The sequence below is a fragment of the Leuciscus leuciscus genome (genome assembly GCF_965113295.1).
Source record: "Leuciscus leuciscus genome assembly, chromosome: 23".
NCBI classification, from domain to species: Eukaryota; Metazoa; Chordata; class Actinopteri; order Cypriniformes; family Leuciscidae; genus Leuciscus; species Leuciscus leuciscus.
Window position 1 is genome coordinate 24,852,964 of NC_138747.1, and position 17,532 is coordinate 24,870,495.

At 35.4% G+C, this 17,532-nt stretch overlaps 1 protein-coding gene across 1 annotated transcript; it reads right to left on the bottom strand.

The window, feature by feature from the left end:
• Positions 1 to 44: 44 nt before the first annotated feature.
• On the bottom strand, positions 45 to 8,571 carry ctns (cystinosin, lysosomal cystine transporter). The gene is made up of 10 exons (XM_082156679.1): positions 8,244 to 8,571; positions 8,090 to 8,168; positions 7,910 to 7,997; positions 7,029 to 7,132; positions 4,507 to 4,644; positions 4,327 to 4,426; positions 4,032 to 4,151; positions 2,388 to 2,558; positions 772 to 889; positions 45 to 675 (listed from the first exon to the last, which is right to left on the bottom strand). The coding sequence occupies exons 1-10, from the start codon at positions 8,305 to 8,307 to the stop codon at positions 506 to 508; spliced, it is 1,152 nt and encodes a 383-aa protein (XP_082012805.1). The 5' UTR covers positions 8,308 to 8,571; the 3' UTR covers positions 45 to 505.
• Between the last annotated feature and the right edge of the window lie 8,961 nt (positions 8,572 to 17,532).

Below are 17,532 nucleotides of genomic sequence, written 5' to 3' on the forward strand. Positions count from 1 at the left end.
AGTTGTGTTTCAAATTTGAAGTTGATGATATCACGAAAATTAAGTCTCGTAACAGGTTTTAATGTACAGTAGCCAGTTAACTGTATGTTCTGCTACCGGGACACATTGTTAACAGACTAAAAAATATGAGAGAAGAAACAAAACACCATAGTCAGATTGCAGTACTGAAGATTTGTCTCATGTAGTTTATCTTACAGCCACCAGATGACAGTGTGAAACATGAAATATAGAAAACAAGCAACACAAACCTGCTTATATTGTGTTCCATTCATTCCATTACAGTACCAGTTCCAATAGTTTACCTGAGCATCAATTTATTGGAATAAGAAAAATGATTTATAAATATATAGACTAAACCATATGAAACAAGTGCTCTTTTGCTTTCAAGACATATTTTGGAGTAAGATACACATTCCCTTTAATAGGTGGTTCACACTTTAGATTAGTGTGTACAAAAAGACATAAAAATCCATATAAAATCTTCATGTTATCGCCATGTTCCCAGTCATGTTTTAACATCAGTTTGGTCATCACTCTGAGCATCTAAATCATGATACAGTGGCTCTCTGTTTCTATACAGACAATAATGCTGTATTATGAAAAGAATGTCAAAGAATATTGAGAACACGCCCAGTCCAAACTTTGTGGGGTCTCCAAATATAAACTTCCATTTATCTGTCAAGGAAACATAAATTAAAACAATTATTTGAGTGCATTCTAACTTCACTAAAGTGTTTCGGATAGGAAATGAAAGTGTTTGTGTGGTCTCACCGTTGTTATAGGCCTGAAGGAACATCTGAATCAAACTGAAACTGCCCCCTGTGAAGTCCAACAGCACATTCCCGATACTCCAGCCCTTTGTGCTCTGCCTGCGGTAGTTCATGTACGCCTGAAAAGTCATTCAAAATTACTTAAGTGTAAAATATGTTATATAAAATATTTTAACCTGTTTTAAATGTTTGAATAATGGAACCAGGCTTTGTGGAAATGTCTAGAATATGTAAACAATCAAGTTTTGTTTTAATGCAATTGATCCATATTTGAATACAGTATATTATATATATTTCATCTCAATATAGGCAATCATTTAGGCAATAGCACTCCATTAAGATTAATAACAAGCAAGCTAGTTTGTCATTGGCATTAAATAGCATCATGCAAGGTCTGAAATGACACCTTAAAAGATAAGTATTGCCCCGTATGAGTTAGTTTTTGTTTGTTTTTTATAACCTAATATAATTAAGCTTCACGTGAGCAAGAGTGGTCTTTTTCCCAATATCAGTATGATTGCCAAACTGATTTTATACAACAGTTAAAAATCAAAAACTTAATTATATTAACTGGCCATTTTAAGACTATTAGTAAGATGAATTTTGTTGATACTGATTTCATTTGATTGATAGCAGTGTTAATTAGTTTAAGTAATTCAAAGATCAACAGTATGTAACTTTGCTTCCTATAAATATATACATGTATATATAATTAGTTTAAGTAATTCAAAGATCAACAGTATGTAACTTTGCTTCCTATAAATATATGCATATATATATAGTGTATATTATTTATAGGAAGCAAAGTTACATACTGTTGGGGGGGGGGGGGGGGGGGGGAGAATATATTATAATACAGTTCCTATGAATCAAATTTGACCCAAAAAATTTTATTTTCTAATATTTAGCCCTAAATATGTTACACAAATTATATTACTCCAATGTACAATCAAATTCTATCGAAATCAAACATTCTACACTTCAGGACACAGATAGGTACACTTTCTCAGAAGTAACCCTTCTAATGTCCTGATTCATTGGAAACTCTTTCTCAATCTACTTTTACAAGCCACAAGTACAAGCAAGTGTACAATTCTGTTAAAAAAAGGAGAAGTGTGAAATCTATGTTTAGCATTGCAGTGAACTGCATTACAAAAAAAACGACTGCACTGGTCTATAAGTAGCCATCATTTTTAACGGGATAGTTCACTTAAAACTGTCAAATTCTGTCCTCATTTACCCACCCTTATGACATTACAAACTGCCATTTTACCAAATACAAATCCACCACGGCTCTCAAATGTCTTTCACGCATGTGAATATTCAAACATGATGTCATGCAGGATTGGTTCTCATGTTTCTCATGACTGAACAGAGCACACTGAATGTTTCCAACTGAATGAGATTTGACATTGAACATAATGAAGTGTTGTTTTTGGAGTTTGACAGCCCCAGTTCTCATGCACTTTTGTTTGTAAGAACAAAAAACATATGATATACATCTCCTTTGTATTTCATTAATACAAGACAGTGAGTAAATTATGACAGAATTTTTATTTGTGGGTCTAGCTTTAAAGCATTTTTGTGCTGTTATGGTGTGAGATTGGAGAGTTGTACCTGAGGGATGTACTTTACAAGTGTGACACCCAGTTTAATGTAAGAGAAATAGTACAGATAATCCAGCCAGGAGATCTTCTGTGCCACAGCAACAAACAGGGAGACGAACGCAAAGGTCCAGCCAATCACTAATAACCCAATGGCCACTTTGGAAACCTTTTGCCCACCTCTCTAAATAAAAAACAAAAAGTTTAAGAACAGTTTAAGAAGCAATGCAATTTTGCTCTCTTAACTTTTTTTTTATTGTGATTTTTCATAATACAAAAAAATATGCTTTTTTATTTAAAAACTACTCATTTGACTAATTATTACTTGTCATAAATTGATTACTATACCATATAAAAGTTTGGGGTCAGTAAGATATTTTAATGTTTTAGAAAGAAGACTGCATTTATTTAGTTTTTAATATGTTTTAAAATGTAATTTATTCCTGTTGAATTGTCAGCATCATCAGTGTCACATGATCCTTCAGAAATTATTCTAATATGCTGATCTGCTGCTCAAGAAACATTTATTATTATCATCAATGTTGAAAACATGTGCTTCCAAATCATTTTTGTGTGTAATAACATGACAACATTTTTCAGGATTCTTTGATAAATAGAAAGTTCAAAAGAACAGCATTTATTTACAATATATATTTTTTGTATAATGTAAAAATATGTATTGTCATTTCTGTATTGAGTGAGTGCATCCTTGCTAAATAAAAGAATTACCTTTTTGAAAAAAAGACTGACCTCAAACTTAAGCAGATAGATAGATAGATAGATAGATAGATAGATAGATAGATAGATAGATAGATAGATAGATAGATAGATAGATAGATAGATAGATAGATAGATAGATAGATAGATAGATAGATAGATAGATAGATAGATAGATAGATAGATAGATAGATAGATAGATAGATAGATAGATAGGGTTTCAGGCCGGGTTAATGTTTTATAAATAGCTTCGGGTTCATGCTTGTAACTAAAGAAAAACGATATATTGACATATATGTATGTACATAGGTTTGCGGTACATAGGTTTGCGGTCTGTCTGCTGTGTTGTGACCGAAAGAGCAAGCGAGAGGCGAGCAAAAGCATGTGTGCAAAAATAATTAATTTATACAAAACTGTTTTGCGTGTGTGCTCTTGCACATTCTTTTGGTCACAACCCAGCAGACGGCAAGCAAAACACAACATGGAAGATGTCCAGGTGTTTTCCCGTTACAGTCAACACTGAGCGAACTTTGTTTTGACGTTTGAGTTCAAGAGGAATTTATGTGACTGTTACACCTGTTCACCCTGCAAAGTTTCATAACTTTGATAACTTTTCATTTTCCTCTGGTGTGCTGTCTGCTGAGGGTGGGCCACTGTGTCTTGATGAAACTGTGCTTGTTTACATGTATTTGTTTACTGATTGTTGCATGCAATTCTAAAATACAGCATATTGCAAAAAGGTATTTGTTGTGAGAAACGGATTTCGGATTCAGGCTTAAAATGTAACTGTACCCGACGGGTCGGGTAGGGTTGAGCGATCACAGGTACGGGCCGGGTTCGGGATTCAGTTTAAAGCCCGTGCAGACTTCTAATGTATATGTGTGTGTAAAATAATATATTGTTAATATTAATATTTTCACATTAGCGTTTCAATGTTTACCTCATAGATGGCACACTGGCAAATATAGACGAGAGTGAGAACTACTGCATGGAGACTGAAGAAGACGTCATTGGCATCGACAGGAATGACTCCATTCGGATCTTTCTTCAAGAACTCCTCCTGTAGATGCACCATTTATCATCTCCATTAAAAAACTGCTAGTAAACAATCAGACAATAGCTAAAGACAGTATACCGCTTTAGTACAACTAGCACTACATTAGACCTTTAAACATTAAGTGTGTACATTTTTACAAATAAATTTGACAACCTGAAAGCTGTCAATTTGCAAGCACCTGTATATAAGGCACCCAGAATAGACCAACGTTGAACACACTGTAAGCAATGAATCCAGTCAAGTTGAGAGCGAGGAAATCAAAATTGAGGCCAACCACACTGTATGAAACAAAACACACACGTTATTCATCATATTTTCATTAAGTCTAAATCCTTAAATCTCAAAGATAAACTTGTACCTTCGTCGTTTCCAGTTCTCGAATGCCTGTGGGTAGAATGACACGGACCAGGCCAGGAAGTAGATCCAGCCAATGATTTGGTTGATGATAAAAAGGACGTTGCTTCTGACAATCAAGAATCTGATTCGTGTTTCTGAGCTGGAAAAAGAGAAGCCCCGCTAGCCGTTATTTTCAAGCTATTCAAAGCCAAAACAAATTCTGAAAATATTATCTGGAAAATATCTAGTGCCCATTTTATGCTTTTGCAGATATTTCCTTTCATGTAGTGTGTATTATAGCTGTTTGTGAAAGCAAAAGTTCTGCTAAGTTTTAAAGACAAAGTTTTCTCAATAAATGGAGTTATGCAGTCATGCTCTTCCAAAGGATGTGGTCTCGGGATGGATCTGATATGGTAAAACTAAGGCCATCGTTACTGTTGTAACACTGTGTGCACAACATATGCTGTAAGCAGTAGACCAATCACAACAAACTGGCCCGTCTGGCCAATCAGAGCAGAATAGGCTCTCAGAAAGGAGGAGTTTATAGAGACTGAAACTTAAGAGTTTCTCCTAAAGAGTTTTTGACATTCGATGCATGTAAACCTATTGTAGGAGACTTCCAAAACAAAATTAGGAAATACAGCACAATATGGGGCACTTTTTTCCCCTCACAAAAGTTTTTTTTTTTGCTGTTTAGAATTCTAATATTATAGAAACTTTTCCAATTCAATGTAAATGTATTTCTATAGCACTACTGTTAATTTGATCAACGAAATCTATGTTTGTCGATGAACTTTTTTTCTATAACTGAGACGATGACGAGATGACACTAATGTCATTAAATGATAACTGTGACAATATCAACAGGGAACATCATTGACCAAAATCTCTCTTTGTTTTTGTAAAAAAAAAATATTACAGACTGTTTTGCTGGGGGGGGGGGGGGGGGGGGGGGGGGTTATATAAAAACATTAATGTCCCCCTGTGGTGAAAATCAAGTTTTTAATGTTGTTTATATATCTATGTGGTGTTAATGTGCTTTAAGACAAACCATGTACACATTCATAAGTCAACACCATTACTGAGCATTTTCTCTGCAGTGAACCAAAGACAGTCTCAAAAACACGGTTTGAAATCGCTGGTCTTTATGATGTCAAACGTGTGATCGTCAACGAGTGGATCTCTGAGCTGCTGCCAGTGAGTGGAGGCGGGGCTCATTTGCATATTCATAGAACCACATACTAAATGAGGCAAGTGTGTACAGTTACATTCAAGCTATTTTAAGGCATTAAAAAAAAAGGAAAAATAATTTAAATATGTAATTTTGGAGATCAAAGATGAGTTTTAAGGAATACAATTATTGACTACAGCGGGACTTTAATGTAATTTGGAATTACTATTAGGAATTTCACTGTTTTATTTTTTGAGAGAAGTTTCTAGTTTTGCCTGTTTTCATAATGTAGAGAGTCTGCTAATTCATATGTGACCCTGGATCACAAAACCAGTCACATGTCGCACGGGTATATTTGTGGCAATAGCCAACAATACATTGTGTGGGTCAAAATTATCGATTTTTCTTTTATGCCAAAAATCATTAGGATATTAAGTAAAGATCATGTTCCATGAAGATATTTTGTAAATTTCCTACCGTAAATATATAAAACATGTATTTTTGTGAGTGAACGCAGCACAATCGCCAACATAAGTGAACAACTTTATAGGCGATTTTCTCAATGTTTTGATTTTTTCAATTGTTGTATCTCGGCCAAATATTGTCCTATCCTAACAAACCATACATCAATGGAAATATGATTTATTTAGCTTTCAGATGATGTATAAATCTCAATTCCAAAAAATTTACCCATGTGACTGGTTTTGTGGTCCAGGGTCACATATGAGAAATAACCTACAATAAATCAGGAAACTAGATGAGGTCAAATAAACCATGCGTATAAGTCGACATTCTCTTGATTTGTGCTTATAGATTAAATCATTTTGATGAGATGTAAAAAATAATTTCTCAAATGATAACAATCGTTGTGATTAAAATTGAGCAAAATAAGTAGTCAACTAAAACCTGACTAAACAAAAACAGGACTAGGTTCACTAAATATGAGAAAATCTAAAAAAGTACATTCGGCACAGGACTAAGAGATTAAGACTAAATTAAAAATAGCTGACCAAATGAACACTAAATACAGTTCACCTATTACCCAAAGGCACACAAACACCAGTCTGAAATCCCCTGAATTAAGGAACTAACTAGATAAATAGAACTGGTTTTGCAAGGTGCTGATGCAAATGTCTCTAAATCTGGTTATAGTCCATCCACTTGTGTTACTTCATACTGTAACTGACAGCAAAAAATAACAGTATTGGAAAAAAATCTAACTTTATAAAGAATGCCCATGTGTTGAACAAAATGTAGGCTGAAGAGTTCTTGAGAAACCAATAGGAAGCTGTAGGAGAAGATCACTGGTTTCATTTTCATCCAGTGCTATGTTAAATTGGTGACAGATTAAGAGAATTTAGTTTACAACGCACCTTTTTATGCGAGTGTCATTGCTGTAAACGTAAGCGGTCAACTGACCAACCCCTTTTGTCTGCACTTCAAAAGATACAGACGTGTTTCCTGCTGGCACAACAACCTGTGCGAGATGACGGAGGACAAACATAGATTTCAAGTTGTTTCAAGTTAATGTGATTTTTCATGTGTAAATCAGATAGAAAAATACAGGATTATTAGATTATGATTGAATGGATATATTGGATACAGATGGCACAGACAAAGAGATTTTTATACTGAAAATGACTTGCATGTTATGACATATATGATGCCTTATTATATAAATCTAAAGATGTAATAAAAGAGCTCCAATCCAGAATTTTACATATTCCATATTAAAGCAGGCGTCAAAATATAATATGCAGTAGAAAACCAACTTTACTGTATTTGTAAACTGGCACAAAAAACTATGGAAGCTCGTTTCTGCCATGGAATAAACTTTTTATCTCACAATTCAGATTTTTTTTTTTATTACATTTTTTTCAGAATTGCAAGATATAAACTTGTAATTGCGAGTTATAAAGTCCAATTTTGAGAGGAAAATGTCTCACAATTCTGACATTTTGTTACAACTGCGAGTTTATATCTCTTAATTCTGAGCAAAAAGGTCAGAATTGTAAGATAAAAATGTCACAATTACCTTTTTTTTTTTTTTTATTCAGTGATGGAAACAGGCTTCCATAGAAAACAGTATTTTGCTTGAACATGGACAAAATAAAGGATTCACAAAAATAATTTACTAGTTCCTATCTGAGTTAACTGTAATAACATAATCTTTGTATTCAACAGCAAATTTTGAATATGATTAAAACAGATGGGTAATTTGTATTAAAATATTATAGAAAAAAAGTGCACATACCTCATCAGGCAGTTGAATTATTGAAGAGATATTGTTTGATGAATATGTGATATTGAAATAAACGGTTACAGATGTGTTTAACGATGAACTGTAAATACAAACACATGAGAAGCCAAATTTAAATGATTTCCCAAAACACACATTTACTCAGTGATATTAGAGTTAATACACATATCATACCTTAGTGTTATGTTGATGTTTCCAGAGGATTTTTCCTGTAGATTCACTATTGCTGGCGCTTTGATGGTCACTTCTGCATCTATAAATAAAGTTATAATAACTTCTTTGTTTCCCCTTGTGTAATATCTTACTTTTGTATTTAAAACATACTCACCATCAAACGCTGTATGCGCACAGCCAGAAAGCGTTAGGAGAAAAAATAATACAGTGTGTATCATCTTGACATTTATTTTATAATCTTACACGAGTGTAATTATTACTGTTCAGTCATGCGCTCTCATTGAATGTAAAGCGTAAATAATTTTAGCACGTCCAGTACTGTTTGAAAGACACAACTCAGATTAACTACATATCATCGACCGTCAGTCAGTCGATGAGTTTAGTCATACAGTACATATAAAACAATGAGCGCAAACTCTACCACAGGATGAAACTGTTTATCAGTCTGTAGTTCCGCGTGCGACATGTTGAATCACATGACTCGGGTCAGCTGACAGTGGGTCGACTCGCCTCGCGTCATCATGAACCGCACAGATAAAGCGGTGTCAGATGCGCGGATGAGCTCCAACGTCACCCGAATCCGAAGCCAAAAACAAATCATCCACCCGCCACAATAATTTTCTCTGATTTAAGAATCCGCACCCGATGATCAAATTACAATTATTCTTATGTGTTGTTACGCCTGATGAAAAATGGATGATCATCACCTTCTTCAACAGCGGACTCGGCGACGGTTGATGCATGCGCGCATCTCTAATGGTGGTGGTAACATGAGTTGATGAATGAGGGCTGCTTTTAAATGAACATTTATTTAAAACAAAATTTATTTGACAGAATTTCATTTTCTTAATGGTATAAACAGGCTTTACTCCCTTGAAACTTAAACTGGAATGTCACTGTTTCTGTTACTGCGACTTCCCGAACAGGCACACACAAACACTTCACAGCAGCTGCATATTAGGCCTACATACTCAGCACTTGATTCATCCTCGTTAACCTCTTGGCTAAAACGCTCCCACACGGTACTTTTCTTTCTTTCCTTACTTTTGTTTTGTTTTTAATTCTCCTTTTTTACCTCACTCTCGGGCCTGCTCCATTCCTGCTTAAAAAAGCGGACCCCGCGCAGAGTGCAAATTCTATGGAAGTAGAATAATGTCAAATGTTTTTGAAATAAAAAGCCTGTTGAATTGCACTACTTGAAAAAAAATAGGCATTGCATTAACCATGCTTGCATTTTAATGCATTGTATTTTTAGTGCTTACATTTTTATGGGCTGAAATTCAACATGGTTGAATATTTAAGCTGTGAATATTTCAATTAAAAACATTTCAAACACCTTTTCATTATAAAAAATTCAATAATCCATATTCACCTTTCATATTTCACTTCCAAAATATTCAAACTCTTTAAAAATACAACCAATAATATTCAACAGGCAATTTTCGGTCCATTTTATTTCGCTTTGCAAATTCTCTTCCAAAAATTCAGTGGTTCAAATTCGACAGTAAATTCAACATTGACGTCCAGGAACTGCAGGAAAAGCAGTAGATTGCCGAGCAACTCTCCATCTGCTGTTAGTCGACCTCACCATCAGATGGTGCAAAAGCGCTTGTTGCTGACGAAGACATTCAAAAATGAAAATGATTATCTGTGTCAGTATATGCGGAAAAGATGATAAACACAAAAAAGCTGTGTTTATGTTTCATTCAATAACTTCATTGTTACTTTCCCTGTGTATTCTACATGTCATCAGCTTTCTCTACCATGAACAGGATTATAATCGGTTTCTCTCAATACCTCTCAAGGATTTCCCTTCCGTTGATAGTGATATGAAAGACCAATCTTGCACCTTATTAGGGAAGTAGGCTATTATATAGGCTACAGGCAAGAAGATGGACTCAGAATATGAACTTAACGCGCAAAGTTTCATGCTGAGCGTTTCGTGATATACTGGCATAAAATCAACACATGATATAGTATGCATACGTGTATTGCATTAGCTTAAACTGTCACAGCACTTGCATATTGTCCTCCTATTGTTAGTTTAACTGTAAATCGCTTTGGATAAAAGCGTCTGCTAAATGACTAAATGTAAAAATTGGCTTGATATTGGACATTAGCACATTAAGGGACCGTCTCTAAAGTTGCATACAACATTGGCATACACGTTTCTAACTTCAATAGCAAACTTAAATTTATTTGAATAAATATAAAAAATCCAAAGGGTGCGCATTATGCCTGACACTAAATGAACACTTTACAGTTGGTTTTATGACTGTAAGTCGTTCTATTCAAATGCTATCGGAGTTAGAAACGTGTATACCAAAGTCGTATACACTTTAGAGACGGTCCCTAAATGTGCGAATGTCCAACGTCAAGCCAACTTTATGCCAGTCTATCACTGGGAAACGCTCAGCATTAAGCTTTGCGCGTTATTCTGAGTCCATCTGCTTGCCTGCGAGTTTGGTCTTTTACATCACTGCAGTCCATTAAGCTACGTTAAGCGTTGTATATGTCCAGCAGGGGAATCCTTAAGTATTGAGGGAAACCCTAATAGCCTGCATGCAGCAGCACATCGCCACAATATAAAGTTAAGGCAACTAAACAACCAAGAGAAATATATGTCAATCTCAAAAATGTAACATTGGATCTGTATATCCGCATCGGGGAATAACATTATAATCTCGTTCACGGTAGAGAAAGATGCATGTAGGCTACACAGGAAAAGTAACCGTGAAGACACTGAATCAGCCGTCATAATAATCACAAATACACTTACATTGCTGTAAATGAGTTTTATGAATGAATGACTTGTTCTAACTGTGGCTGGTCTTCAACACGCGCTTTTGCACCATCTGATGGTGAGGTCGACTAACAGCAGATGGAGAGTTGCTCGGCAATCTACTGCTTTTCCTGCAGTTCCTGGACGTCAATGTTGAATTTACTGTCGAATTTGAACCACTGAATTTGTGGAAGCGAATTTGCAAAGCGAAATAAAATGGACCGAAAATTGCCTGTTGAATATTATTGGTTGTATTTTTAAAGAGTTTGAATATTTTGGAAGTGAAATATGAAAGGTGAATATGGATTATTGAATTTTTTATAATGAAAAGGTGTTTGAAATGTTTTTAATTGAAATATTCACAGCTTAAATATTCAACCATGTTGAATTTCAGCCCATAAAAATGTAAGCACTAAAAATACAATGCATTAAAATGCAAGCATGGTTAATGCAATGCCTATTTTTTTTCAAGTAGTGCAATTCAACATGCTTTTTATTTCAAAAACATTTGACATTATTTTACTTCCATAATATTCTGCCTGACGGGGGGGAAACAAATACATTTTAGACATGCTCATATTCTAGAGAATGTAGTAATATTTTCGTTAATAATTATTTATCATATCCACCCTTGACCCACCCGAAATTAATCAGAATGTTATTTTTATTACTTGACCCGCCCGATCCGCGGATTATCCTCAGCGCCCGCGGATATAACCGCGATTCGCGCATCACGTGTGTATCCAGGTTTCCCACATTTTGCTTGGATAAAAATAGGATTTCTTTATTTTTGGTTCCTGAGTTTGAGGTTGAAAAGTAATTTTGCGTAGAGAGGCCGGAACAACTTTATGCGATTGTTGTTTCTCTCAAAGATTTTGTAGAGATTTTAGTTTCCTCTTGTAGCTAAATGACACAGTTCATTTCTGTGAATTTTATTTTGAACAATATGATTTTATTTGCTACATTTCATGTGCATAAAAACAAATTTAGCAAACAATTATTTGTGTCAAATGATATTTGAATATGATTTGTTATTTAAAGCTCCCCAATACTTTTAAAAATATTACCTTTCATGCAATGTGTAATGTAGCTATTGTAGTTTGAATGTAAACGATTTGCAAAGTTGTGAAGCCGAAAGTGCACGATAAATAAAACTAATGTCTCCCAAAAGAAGGAATCGACTCTGAACCACCTAAACGAGTCGTCAGGAATTGGAATCCCACTTCCGTTACGGCTACTATACGTCACTAGGTAAGACATTTGCCTAATGCCTGCCTACGGTCTTTATTGGCTGCCCGCGAACAACATCTACTTTGACGCGCCTTCAAACGCTGTAGCTAGCTGCTGGTTCGTGTTGAGTACATGTCGAGAAGATGCTGTTTTCTGCCCTGCAAAAGCAAATTCTCTTTGTAAACACGTCCAAAGGATGAGTGGTTAAAATGATCACAGCGATACAACAGCAGTAGGCCTACAACCTTTTGACAATTGCTTCTCAAATTTACGTGAGGTCTAAATGGTATTTACAAACTTTTATCCATTAAAGATGGGACAGTACCCACTTTATTTGGACCAACTCCTTAGAATCACAACCCGTAAGTATGATTAATTATTGATGTATATATTTTCTACCAGGTGTTCAAAATACATAGTTTTGTGTTTTATATTGTGTAGGTCTCCAGCTAACTCACATTATTACAGTCTTACTGAAATACATGTACTTCTGCAAATCAGCTGTGAGCCACTATTACCAAAAATGGTGCCCATTAATGCAGATTGTCTGTTATTCCCTTTTGAAAGGGAACTCGCGCTGCATCCTCTAAAGGGCACTATGGGGAATGCCTCCGGCGTGACCGGTGTCTGAAGCATGAGTCAAACACGACAATGAACTTGACATTGGCAGGCTGCAGCCTATGACGTCACCACTGGTGCGACCGTGAGTGTAAAAGGGCACCTGTGAAATACGTCATCATGTGGTACAGGTCGTAGCTCTCAGAAAATTACGAGTTTTTGTAATTACAAATTCTAGAAGCACGTGAAGGCTTTTTGCATTTCAAAATTATCACGGTAATTACGACATGGCGTAAACACACTTTTGTTTACACTTTTTAGACTTATTCAACCCCCATTGCAAATCAGGTTTATTGGCAAAATTAACAAATCTAATAAAAGTAATTAAAATAGCTCAACACAACAAATGCTTCGTGTTTTCATCAAATTCAACTGAAAATGCAACTTTTAATGACTTCTGCAGTCTCAAAATTATTCTACCCCCTGAATAGAATCCCTCACAACAGCATAAATCTGCAAAACAGGTGTTATCTCAAGCACACCTGATGCAACTAATCAAGGGCTTCATTAGTTGCACCAGGTGTGCTTGAGCTAAAACACATGAAATATCTGAACTGTGTTTCAGTTTGTTGAGTGTCACGTTTGACTGCATGTTAGAAATATGGCTAAATCAAAACAAAGTTAAGAGAAGATTTCATCGCCTCAAAACTGGAACTTTTCGGCTCTATGGATCAGCGGTATGACTGGAAGATGAAGAATGAAGCATTTGCTGAAAATAACACTCTGCCTGCAGTTAACCCTTTCACACGTACAATCACATCAGTGTGATCAGTCTAGGCTGGTCCCTGGAGCGTACGATCACACTGGTCTGATTAGAACGATCAGTGCATCACGTGATCAACTGCTAAATTCAAATGTGCTTTGCCTAGCGCTGAGTCAGAGACGGACGCGCTCAGCGCCTGTCCTATATCACAACTATTCAGTGTTTTCAGTCTATTCACTGTTTAATGTTTATCTTAGGTTTCAGACATTTAAATTCACATAAGTACTAAAAAAAACAATACATTTAGAGTTTGTAAAATACACACTGATGTCTATGGAAGCAGCAATAATAATCGTTTCCATAATAAGTAGACGACACGTTTTATTCATATCAGATACACATTGTGTAAGTAACTTTAAAGTTTACTCTATTTTTCTCCCAGTTCACCAGTAACATACTTTCATGTATTTCTGGAGCAGTGGAAGAATTCACATGTTGTAAATCCAATAGATCCGATTCTCTGAACTGCGGTGCAAACTAACATGGCCCATCCCGCATAAAGCTCAACTAGCGCAATTGTTATAAAGATGTATAAACAACAAAACACATCCACTTGCACATATTTGACAATCGGAATATCAGATATGTCATGCTATAGCTAGCACATTTGTGAATAAAAAATGAAAAATGAAGTCATTCAGCGCTATTTTGGATGCGGTGTGTCATGTGACAAGCAACGACGCATCACCATGGAAACAGTAAAAGTGATACGTTCTAAATAACAGTCGCCTTGAAAAACTTACACTTGGGGGTCAGCCAGAATATTTGAAACTCACGTGTGAAAAGGTTAAGCATGATGGTGGCTCGGTGATGCTCTGGGGCTGGTTTGTATCCACGGGCAAACCTGCAGCGTGTGGAAGGAAAGATGGATTCATTGAGGTATCAGGAAATCCTTGGAGAAAACGTCATGTCATCAGTGAGGAAACTGAAGCTTGGGCATCATTGGACCTTCTAACAAGGCTTTGTTGCAGAAGAAGTCCTGGAATATTTTTGAGACTGCAGAAGTCATTAAAAGTAGCATTTTCTGTTGAATTTGGGGAAACCACTTGAAACGTGTTGTGTTGTGTTGAGCTATTTCAATTACTTTTGTTTGATTTGGTTATCGCAAACAGCTGAAAGTCTGTACATTTTTGCCAATAAACCGGATTTGCAATGGGGTTTGAATAATTTTGACTACTGTATGTAGCCTACATATACATATCTATGCTTATTTCATTGACTGTATTTCATTCTTGGAGAATTAGTCATGCGGACTAAAGAGTCCAAGAACCGAAACCGAACAAGTAGGAATAAGCCAATAGTAAACAAATAAATTCTATAAGAGTTTACGTTTCTGCATTACTTCCACTCTCAGCAATGCAAAAAGAATATGGAATGTTCACAGCTGTGGGAGAGTGGAGTAAGATGTTTAAGTTGTCGCATAAATTCTACTGTAAGCCTCATAAAAAAGAGAGATGAAATCAAGAACATCTGTAACATAGGGCTATAGAAATATGACTTAATAAAAACGTGGTTAGGGGGAAGATGGCATGTCATAAATAAATCAAATATGCGCATATCGCTTTTTTCAGTGTAGTATAATTAGCTACTTATGTAGAAACACTGTCAGAATCTTATTGTGACAAAACAACAAAAATGTTTACAAAAAGTTCTACAAGACTAAATCAATCAAAACAACCGTTCTCCATATGGGACTAATTAACATTCCATCAGTGTTGCCGGGTGGTCCCCAAAGAGGCTGAAGCGTCTTCTAAGTTTGAGGGGAACAAAAACTCAATATTCTTTGAAAGCAAATGTAGAGATCTCTTAAATAGTGGTGAATTTTTCAAATAAATCTGACCCTCACTTTATTACCCTCAAGACTTGGTGAGGTGGAACTCCTTTCTGCGGAGTTTTTTAATAAAAGATCAAACAACAGCCTCTAAACATCTGTAACAAGATGCACCAATTCAAGGATGAGATTCTCATGTCCTGCATGGTGAAATGTTTGTTAAGTTGTTTATTAACCCTTTCATGCATGAATTATGAAAACCTCAGTCAGGATTGTTTTTCCTATGTGTTTGTATTGCTCTTAGGGCATGAAAATCAAGATTTGTATTTATTATTATTACTATTATAATTTTTTTACACATTTTCAAAGAGATTTTCAGATGTCCACTTGAGTGGAGAGCATGCATTTATGGTTTAAACTGAAGAGATACTGTATTAAATATAATACAATAATCAAATAGATAAAGTATGTGTATTTAACAAACTAATCAATAAAATTATATCAAATCATCTGAAAACTATAAAATATATACAAAAAATATAAATGTGAAATATTGCAAAGGCAATTGAACTTCATACAAGTTGCACTTTGCGTATCTTTGATATCAGAACACGAGGACGTGATTCCATCAGAATCTTCTACTGCCTGTCAATGTACAACTGTGGAAACCACTCAGATGCTCTCTCCAGTGTACCAGAGTATGGAGATTTACCCTTATTAGCTGATAATTCTGATTATGTTCAAGATGGACACATTTCATAGCCCTCCTCTGAGAAAATCTAGCGATACGTTTTTTTTCAATCTCATCTGAAATGAGCAGTGTTGGGTGTAACGCATTACAAGTAACATGCATAATGCATTCAGATTACTTTTTTTGATGTTACAAGTAAAGTAATGTGTTACAAGTAACATGCATTACGTAATCAGATTTTTTTAATGTTACGAGTAATGTATTACAAGTAACATGCATTACCTAATCAGATTACTTTTTGATCTAACAAGTAATTAATTAGTAATGTGCATTACGTAATCAGATTACTTTTTGATGTTACGAGTAAAGAAACGCATTACAAGTAACATGCATTACGTAATGAGATTTTTTAAAAATGTTACAAGTAATGTATTACAAGTAACATGCATAACATAATCAGATTACTTTTTGATGTTACGAGTAAAGAAACGCATTACAATAACGTGCATTACGAAATCAGATTACTTTTTGATCTAACAAGTAAAGTAATGCATTACAAGTCACATACATTATGTAATCACATCACTTTTTTTTTATATCAATGAAAATTATATTCTAATAATACAAATACATTTATTTACAGTAAAAAAAAAGTCACTGCAGATTAAGTATTTTCAAAAACAATATTCACAGTATAAGTATGAATTGTAGCTGAAATATCCGATTGTTAAGTCTGACGTCACACGTGACGTTTAGCCTTTTCCGGGTCCAAGCGCTCCTCTCGTCCAGAAATAACAATGGTGGAACCTGTACATTTATTTACGATCACGTCCTTCTTAGTGAGGCACCCTTGGCGGTCAAAAAGGGTTTAAATTCCTTTAACACCAACAGAGTGGTTAGTGTAGCTCATCACTCAGGTGGCATAATTAAGGGTAGAGTCCAGGCATCAATGAAAAAGAAGATTTACGAGGTTGAAGTGAGTTAGCTCGGGACACGGGACACAGCACTGCGGCATTGTAAAAACACTCAATAATAACCAAAACACTAGCGAAAGCGGTAGAGAGGACTTGGACTTTGGACCCGGAAAGAGTATTATCGGAGAGTGGTTACGTCACGACTTAACAACCGAATAGCCATTGATGCATGAGGTCCATATAGTGGACAGATGATTAATCAGATTTTTCTCCCAATCTAAAATCAAAACTTGGAAAATTTAACTGTGATAGAACTCATTAGATATTGCTTGATGCTGCAATATTTTTTTTACCTACAAGAGTCTCTTAGGATAGAAGGAATGGGTGGATATTCCAGAGCAACTTGGCATTTCTAACTGACCATTGGCCATCTTGATTTGGAGGGGGGGGAAATTAAAACACAACGGCTTGCCACTTGGTTGCAATGTATAGGATGATGCACCAGGGTCCACTGAAGAGGTTGATGTGCAACTATGCCATCAAAACTCGTGCAAATTCAAGAAAATGCTTTTTTGTAATAGCTGTCCACTGTAGTGACCACTATGCATGAAAGGGTTAAAATGGAATTCCCCAATTCCCCCGATTTTGGCACACTATGAATTATTGTCACTAAA

Bases quoted from the DNA above. Each gene is read 5' to 3' on its own strand.
- ctns (XM_082156679.1), bottom strand. From the start codon at position 8,307: ATGATACACACTGTATTATTTTTTCTCCTAACGCTTTCTGGCTGTGCG. The intron at 2,559-4,031 runs GTAAACATTGAA...TTTTTTATTTAG, and splicing joins GCCAGTGTGCCATCTATGAG to AGAGGTGGGCAAAAGGTTTC. The intron at 890-2,387 runs GTACAACTCTCC...ATGACTTTTCAG, and splicing joins TTGTAAAGTACATCCCTCAG to GCGTACATGAACTACCGCAG.